Below are 9,292 nucleotides of genomic sequence, written 5' to 3'. Positions count from 1 at the left end.
AACAGAATTTCTACAGCAACATACGTAACCTTATAAATATTTATATTTATATTATATTAAACTAATATATATATATATATATATATATATATATATATAAAATCTATACATTAATAATATAACATATTATGATACATATTATCTCTAAATAACTTAGAATGTTTCCTTAATTATGAAACTGCTTGCTAAATTTTTCATTACTACCCCACCTCACATCACTACCCAATTGGTCACCGGAGAGGGTTCAGATGTCTGAACGCATCAGACTCACCTTCAGCGCTAACACATATGACTAGTCACAACTTACTGGACCAGGCCAGGGCTGCTCTATGATCAGGGATGTGCCAACTCAGGTTTTTAAGTCCCCTCTATCCTACCAACAAAGGAAGGCTCTCAAACAGTTTTAATTAATTTATTTATGTTACCTAAACTAGTTTGTTGTGCTCTAAAACTCAAATGTCAATTCTTTTTTTTTTTAATATTTTATTTCCTCTCACAGTAATCTAAAACAGTACATGTGTATCCAATTGCTACCCAACAAAGCTAATTAAATCTCACTTAAGATCTTTTCCAAAAGATCACCAATCACAGTCAATAACCCCGTTCAGAAACAATTCATAATCATCAAAATAGGACACATTAAATCAATCCCAAATAAATCATTTAAGCAGTATAATACACACCAAAACCAATTACTTAAANCAGTAACATTTCAGTCTCAATAGTACACCAAATTCATAATGCAACATGCATATATTTTATAAAATAATTTCAAGCAAAATAATTAGCTCCCCTTACCTGGACTCAAATGAACAGTGAGCTCACCCAACACTTCTATAGTGCTCCAAACAGCTAGAGCACAACAGGACCTACAAATCACCAAATTGGTGATGGAACAAAGCTCTTAGAGCTAGAATATATTGGGAATGGAAGGCATAACACGAAAAACACATGCAACCAGCAAAATTGCATGCCTGGGTCAAGAACAGTGAAGAGAAAAGGGAGAAATCTACTTACCAGATGAAACGGAGAGATCGATAGGTAGAAGTGGAGCTCTCTATGCCAGGAACGATTTGGCAACACCAAAACAAGATTTGAACAATGGGATTTACTGGAAATCTAGAGAGAAGGCAGAGAACTTGGGTTAGGGCAAGAGAATAGTTCTAGAGAGAGAAGGAAATTCTGTGAAAAGAAATCAGAAAAGGAATAAGGGGTTCCTTCTTTCCTAAGGCTATGCTACCCTTGGCCTCATGGGCCAGGCTGCCTCACTTAGGTCCAACAACCTTATATTTTTAAGGCCCTTACACATGAATCCCAACAAAATACATATTTCTTTCATTTGCTCAAACTTATTAAGCATTTCCAGTTACAATTTCATCATTTCAAATGCTTACAGTATCACATAATCATTAATTAAGAAACATCAAAATCAAATACATATACATATACATAATAGTTGATTTGACTCATTCAAACAACAATTTATTTGGTTCAATCTCATATTATAAATTTTTTATTCTATTTTTGAAATACTTGTATATTAAATTCATTTTGAGATTTTTGCACTTACTATAATTTACACATATTTTAGAATTTAAGTTTTTCTCGTATAATAAGATAAAATAGTTTTGTTGAGAAATAATAAAACTTGATCAATGACTCTAAATATTGAGAAAGACTTGTCTAAAGAATTTCACTTAACCAGGATTTTACTCGTTCAATCGTCTAAATTCTTGAAAACCCTTTTTCACAATACTTGTCTAAATAATATCCTATATTTTAAAGTATTCAATTTCAGGAACTTGCTAACTTATCGAACAACTCTTTATAATTTCAACAATCTATTTATAATCTTGAACTTTTAATGATAAAGTAATCAAATTTTAGGTATGTATTTAATATTTAGTAATTGTTATATTATTTAGTGGGAAGAGAATTAAACATATTTTTTGAATTTAAAATACTATAGAGTTAGTTAGTTCGATTTAAAACGTCCCATTAGGTATCTAGTTAAAACTATAGATTTAAAACTATAGAGTTGACATAATTGTAAAACTATGATATCCATTTACCTCGATCATTATCGAAATTAAATAAAATTAGTAAAATTTAAATTTTTATATCAGTAATGAATTTTATAAGATTAAGAAAAAAACCAATAATTAGAGATTTAATTGGGGATCCAAAATCCATATCTAATTTTGGAAATTTCCGAAACTACAAAACCATTTACCAACCCCTAATACCTCTATATTTTTTTCTTTACAGAACTACCAAACACTCCTTTACTTTTAACTGTTAAATTTTATTTCAAATTGAACATATTTTATAAACAAATTACAATGATTAAACAAATTGTTATCCGCGGGTTAAAAAGAAAATTTGAAGTTACTCAGTCATTTTGTCAACAACAGTTACCCAAAAGCTATTAGAGGCTCACAGAGCATATACTTTGCCTACAGTAACATCCCGGGGCCATCAGCATAAAATGCATTCGTCAAAGCGTAAACTCCAAATGCAGGTTTACTCACGTAATCATCTCTGCAATTATACGATTTCAGCAGTCTTGCATCAAATCCAATAGACCTGCTACTGGATAAAGAAGATGATGTTCTTTTAGTTGCAACCTCATCAGTTATTCTTCTATACGAACTAAACCACTTTGCTTGCATGTATTCAATTCTTCTCCATGGAGGTATATACATGTCTATGCTTTTCATGGAGCTTTTAATAGCATTGCACATTAATCTCACAACCTGTTTCAATTCTTCCAATTTTCCAACAAATATTTGAGGAAAAATCTCAAGTAACGAACAATAATGGTTTATGGGACGAGCTATTTCAAATTCTGCCACAAGAGAGATTTCAACAATATATCGATTTCCTGCAAAATTTACATCGATATATTCATAGTCACCTCCTGGAAATCTTTTATTTCTTTTCCACTTGCATTTGCAAAGCCCTGTACATGAAATAAAAAGAAAAAATCATCAAAATTCATTCCATGACCCATAAATCAATGGACAAAACAAGAACAGACTAAAATACTCACCAGCATCAAAACCCCTCTCCCGCAGACGAGACATCAGTTGTGCTTTGAATTGGGGTGTCGATTTCTTGTTTTCCATCATCACAAGTTCAATTTCTCTTCTAATTATACATTTGAAATCATCATCCCCATCATCACTGAATATTGTTTGAAGGATCTCCCTCTTCTCAGAATCAAACCACTCCAAATCCTCATCCCAGTCATCCCAACCAACACCAACCGCATCTTCTTCCTCTCCCTCCTTTTCTATGAAGGATTTCACGAGGTCCGACAAATCAGTGAAATCCTCTGAGGAGTAATCAGTTTCGCCGCACTCGCATGGCCTTACTCGTGCCACGTCAGCTTGGAAGGCCGCAGCCACCCTCTCAAAGCTCACCGGAATCCTCCCCATTCCTTTGTTCTGTAAATATGGGATGAATGTATATATATACTGTGTATGGTGTAAATGATAAGATGTTGAAATGATGTGTACATAAAACGACCCAAGGGAAGGTAGATGGAGTCAGAATGAGAAAAGATAAACTACTTCCACCAATGTATTTATACACGTTGGAGTTTGAAACGGACCTTTGGTTGTAGCAACCGTAGAGATTTAGTTTAATTGTCACACGAATGTGGTCCAAATGATAACACTATTTCCTGAACCAAACTGCAAAACCGTCTAAGTTCATTTTCCCCCTTGTGTGCCATTTTGGAAATTATGTATAATTTTTAGGGTTAAAAAGTTGTATTACCGTAACCTACAACACTGAAAGACGTATATTTGTCAAATTCTAAAAAAATACAATGTCTATATCTTTACTGTTCAGCTACCCTTTGTATATGATCACAAGTATTCATACTAAATTATACTTTTACAACTTATATATATATATATATTATATTATGATAAAATTCAAAATCGATAATTTTGTTTAAGCAAGTCACTTGTATTTTAAATTTTTTAAATTAATTTAGGTATTAATGTTATAAAAATGTTGAAATTTATATTAAAAATAAAGACCAAAGTTAAAACGATAAGCCAAATAAAAAAAGTGTTTAAGATTCATGAAAATAAAAAAGTTTTTATAGTTTTTCATTGTTTAAACAAATAAAATTCCACTATAAAAATAAAAGATCAATTCAAAAGAAATAAAAAAAATGGTAATATAAAGTTTAATGTATAGTATTAAAATAAAATGTAAAACTAAATCATTAAAATGAAAAAAAAAATAGACTTTTACAAAGTTCATTCTATTTTTCTTAAGTTAAATATGTTTTTTTCTATCAAAGTATTTTAAAAAATTATATTTGTTCTTAACATGCATATCATTATACTTTATCAAACATTATTCTCATGTAAAATAAAGTATAATGAATTATAATATAATTTTTCGCACATGGTTGAGAAGTAATGTTTTACATAATGTTTATAAAGTACAGGAAATATATGTATAAAAAAGTAACAAATTTATTTATAGCTTCTTTTATTAAATTAATGTTTAGTTTCTTCCATGTTTTTTTCTTCTTTTGATTGATGTAATTTCTTTTATTAAATTAATGTTTTGCTTCTTCCATATTTTTCATTTAGTTTGATGTCCATTAAAATATTTGTTTAACTTCAATTAGAATTTTGTAGATTTGATGGAGATTGGAAAGTACGTTGAATATTAATTTTAAGAGATGTTAGTAAGATTTGTTTAAAGTTAAATTCAATTAAGATTATTGATCTTTATTACAAATGTAATGTTATTGATATCAGTGTTACTATTAATTAAATTTAATCAAAATTCTCAATAATACTTTTAAGTGATGTTAAATATTATATTTTGAGTTGACATAAACTAATATTGTTTTAAAGTTAATGCAAGTTATAAATGTTTTTCTACCAATATCAAAATTATTCATCATCCAAATAAAGGTTCTAAAATATTTGAAATGCAAGAGAATACCTTTCCAAATTAATTTAATAACTTAAACACTTTAAAGAAACAAACTAACACAACCACAACACTACAAAAAATCTTACTAAAACAGTTTAGAGTATTTAAATACTATTCTTCTGGCTAGGAACTTATATTTTTATATAGTAACATTAAAATATTTGAAGAGCAGTATGCAAATTGCTCTTTACATCAATCTTGAAAGTGACATATTCTTAGACTTTTGTACCTTCTTGCAGTATCCAAAATTTAATTTGAGTTTGTTAATTGAAATTCTACTATTCAGTTGCTTCGTAATTTTGACTGTTACTGGGAACTGAGCTTGCATTTTTATATTTTAAAACTTTTGAAAATAATACTATTACAAATCTGACCAAACTTCATGTTCTAAATATTATGTTAAAAATATTTAAATATTTTTTTTTCTTTCTATTTATCTTTTGAGACAATAGTAGTTAAAGCTGTCACTGTCTTTTTATATATTTTTCTGAAATAAAGATATTTTTTTAATTTAATTTAAAAATATAATTATGACCACTTAATATATTTATCATTTTTTGACAAAAAAATATATAAAGTTTTATCCACTATTTAACTTGGATTGATATGCCTAAGTATCTTCTTGTTAGAGAATTTTAACAAATCATAATCTCATATGACATCGAGTAATTCTTTAACTAGTCAGATAGTGTGAATTCCTATTTTAAAAAAAAAAGGTTTTCTTCTTTAAAATATTGATAACGTCTAGCCATATTAAAGTCATAGGAAGTTCAGATCCACCAAATTATTTCATGAACCATTTAAAATTTTTAAGGAAAATAACTTTTTAAACAAAAAAATAAAATAAAATTCAAGAGGATTTGACATTTGAAGATTGTATCATGCATCTATATCTACACTATTATCTAAAGGGATTTCCTCTTTTGGCACATTTTGTATCTAATTTTATTTTTTAAATATTTTTTAAAATCAAAATAAATTACTTTATCAAAAAATTTAAAATATTTTTTATTTTAAAATTTAACTTTTTTTTATATTTAACTATTATTTTTTTAATTAAAATCAATTTTTATAATAAAAAATTATCTAAAAAAATAAATATTACTTACAATAAAATTATAAAAGTCATTTAAAATTATTTTTATAATTATGATAATTATAATTCTATTATTTTTTGTTATTATAAAAAAAATCGTTTTTGTTTTTAATAGTAATTAAAATAATTATAACTCTAAGAAAAAATGTTATGAATTTTGTTGACATATTTATGTATTCTTATTTTCAGATTGAGTTTATTTTAATCATAGAGATTTTTATAATAATTATGAGAGAGTTTAACAAAACTGAAGCATATTTTTTTTTAACTTTTTCATACTATTATCATCTCAATTACTTTAAAAGATGTAATAATAAATAATATTAAAAGTGTGAATAATATTAATGGAACAGTGAAGTTAGAAGTGTTTTCATTTACTAGTATACATGAAAATAAAAAAAAAAAATCTTATATGTGTATGCAGTTGATGATTTATATTACTTATTGTTTATTTTATTTTCATGTGAGGATATTTAACTCAGTGATTAAAAAACTTATCTTCTTTAATATTTTTTATACTTAATTTATTGTCATTTTAATAAATTTTGTTTTACTATAACAGAATTTATTATCTATCAACAATTCAATTAGTTTGATATTTAAAAATATTTATTTTATCTCTAAGATATTTTTTATCTTACTATATTCTTAATTATATTTTTGTTTTGTATGATTTCTCTCAATAGTTTCTAAAACACACATTTCATTATTTTTATTTTTTAATATTTTAATCAGTTCAAATAAAAGATAATACATCAAAGATTACTTTAATCGGATTAAAATCAAATTTAACCATATCAAGAGAGATTAAACACACCTGTAAATCCAAAGGAACAGAGAGAAAAGCAAAGAAAGATGATGAAGTGCGCGAAACTGTTGGTTCGCAATCTCTGTTTTAAAAAGAAATCGAAGTCGGTTGCACACGAGCTCGACATCTATAACGAAAGAGACGTCGTTTAACTCATTAATTCGACGTCTTTCTAATTTAAAAATTAATATTCGCGGGGCTTATAGACGTCGACTACTAAAGCCACTAACATCTATATACGATTATAGACGTCAATGAGGAGGCATCCAACGTCTACGTGACGGAAACGAATGACTTTTCACCTGTCTGACAGACATATAGACGTCGGCTATCGCTTACCCGACGTTTATAGGTATGATAGGTAGGTGAATAGTCATTAATGTCCACCATATAAACGTCAGTTTGGCGGGATCCGACGTCTATATGACGGAAATGAATGACTTTTCACCTGCCCCGTAGACATATGGATGTCGGAGCTACCTTAACCGACGTCCATATGTCTGACACGTAGGTAAACATCCATTAATTTCCGCCATATAGACGTCGGAGCCCTGTCCAACTAATGTTTATATGTCTGAAAGAAATTATTTTTCACCCACCTGTCAAACATATAGACGTCAGTTAGGACAACCCCGACATATAAAAGACTATAGACGTTGGGATTCTTCCAAACTGACGTTTATATGACCAACTTATTTACGAAAATATTACCGATCATCAATATACGTTGAGCTTATCCCTAACCGACATTTAAGGAATAATGTTAATCAACGTTTTTGCACTAATAAATACACAACCAACTATAATTGAATAGAAAACCATTTAAAGAAAAGGCCTTAAACTTTTTTAAAACATTCCATAATTGAATAGGTTTCCAGATTTTTTTTTTAACACGACCTAATTTTATTGGAATTTAGTAATAATACTTAAAACTACAGCCTATTATAAAAAACATTACGAAAACCACACCTAATTTTTTAATTCAAAGTTTCAAATTTGTTTGTATTAATAAACGACAAAAAACTAAAATTCAACTTTTTTTTTCAAAGTAAAAAGAGTTTGCCCCATTTTGAATAAATTAAATAATCACATATAAAATTAAAAATATTAGAGAAGTCAAAGATAGTGTTTTTGGTCATGCTCATTTACTAGTATAAAAAAATGATCGGAAAAGGAAGTCGAAATTGAGAAATCTCATCTCTATCCAAATGGAAGTACTTATCTTGTTTCTTTCTCATTTGTTGCTGAAAATTGGCTGCTGCATGGACTTTACATAAAAGCCAACAGTCACAGATAGTAAAATCTACTTTCGTTGTATGGAATTGAGACTAAGTTCAAGGAATCCTAAATCAGTGTCCAGATGCATTGAATCTTAGTTTGGGTTTCTCTAACTTTTCTCTACAAGTTACAGTATACAATAATGTTTGCAATCTTTCAAAATACGCATTTAATTATAGTTATTATTAAATGCTTTTGTAGCTTATTATTATTTTAGTATTATATATTGTTTAAAATTAATTAATTTAATAAAAATATTAAATTAATATTTTGTTTTATTATTGAAGCACTGGTACGTACTATCATCTACGCTATTGTTGCTTCCATTGTTAAAGCTTTTTGTCTTATTGTTTTATTTAGGAATGGTTGAAATTATTTTTGAATGGATTCAATTTATCAAACACACAGATACACGTTAAAGATACGTTCCACCTTATGAAAAAGGAGGTTATATATCAGAACAACTCTAATTTTCAAGAATGTAGTTGTTTTTATTACCTTTTTCCATTACTCCTTGTTTTTTTACTGCATATTTGCAAGAAATGAATAGTAATAATAACAATAGTAGTAGTAATTTCTACTATCATATAGGGATTTCTTTTTTCTGCCACATCTTTGTTTCCTTTATTTGACAAATTTATTTTAAATTTAACCACTTTCTAAACTAAAATAACTATTTATAATAAATAAATTTCTAAAAAATAAATAAAATTCATTTCACAATAAAAATATAAATTTTTTTATATTTAATAATTTTATTATTATAAAAAAAATACATATGTGTGTAGTATATTGTTTTCAATAATAATAATAATAATAATAATAATAATAATAATAATAACAAAAAATAATAATAACAATAATAATAATAACACTGATGATTTATACATGTGGATTCTTAGGGTTAAATATGTTTTTAGTCCCTATACTTTGAGGCGATTTTGGTTTTAGTCCATTTTCAAACTAAGGTACAATTCAATTTTAGAAAACTCTGGTTGTAGTCATTTTTACCAAATTTTTTTAACTTTTTTTGTTGTTTCAAACCAGTGTAAACAATCCAAATGCTATAATGAAACACGTTTGAAATAACAAATAAAGTTAAAAAAATTTGGTAAAAAGGACTAAAATCAGAGTTTTCT

General features: G+C 27.3%; 1 protein-coding gene and 1 long non-coding RNA gene across 2 annotated transcripts in view; both read right to left on the bottom strand.

Moving 5' to 3' along the window:
- Positions 1-1,178, bottom strand: part of LOC111242005 — a 2,590-nt gene extending 1,412 nt beyond the window's left edge. Inside the window, exons 1-2 of the long non-coding RNA XR_002668450.1 lie at positions 1,018-1,178; positions 799-869 (exon numbers count right to left, since the gene is read on the bottom strand). This is a non-coding gene — a long non-coding RNA (uncharacterized LOC111242005). The remainder of the gene's footprint in view (positions 1-798; positions 870-1,017) is intronic.
- A 1,092-nt stretch (positions 1,179-2,270) lies between these two features.
- Positions 2,271-3,540, bottom strand: LOC106766564. The gene is made up of 2 exons (XM_014651284.2): positions 3,053-3,540; positions 2,271-2,962 (listed from the first exon to the last, which is right to left on the bottom strand). Exons 1-2 carry the CDS (start codon positions 3,438-3,440, stop codon positions 2,457-2,459), a joined length of 894 nt encoding a protein of 297 aa, XP_014506770.1. The 5' UTR covers positions 3,441-3,540; the 3' UTR covers positions 2,271-2,456.
- Positions 3,541-9,292: the final 5,752 nt, after the last annotated feature.

Source organism: Vigna radiata, chromosome 7 (assembly GCF_000741045.1).
Source record: "Vigna radiata var. radiata cultivar VC1973A chromosome 7, Vradiata_ver6, whole genome shotgun sequence".
Lineage (NCBI taxonomy): Eukaryota > Viridiplantae > Streptophyta > Magnoliopsida > Fabales > Fabaceae > Vigna > Vigna radiata.
This window is presented reverse-complemented; position numbering and strand designations above follow the sequence as displayed.

What these genes read in the sequence shown, in the direction of transcription:
- LOC106766564 (XM_014651284.2), bottom strand. Translation starts at nt 3,440, where the DNA reads ATGGGGAGGATTCCGGTGAGCTTTGAGAGGGTGGCTGCGGCCTTCCAA. An exon ending in GGAGAGGGGTTTTGATGCTG is followed by an intron (nt 2,963 to 3,052) that starts GTGAGTATTTTA and finishes TTTCATGTACAG; the next exon opens with GGCTTTGCAAATGCAAGTGG.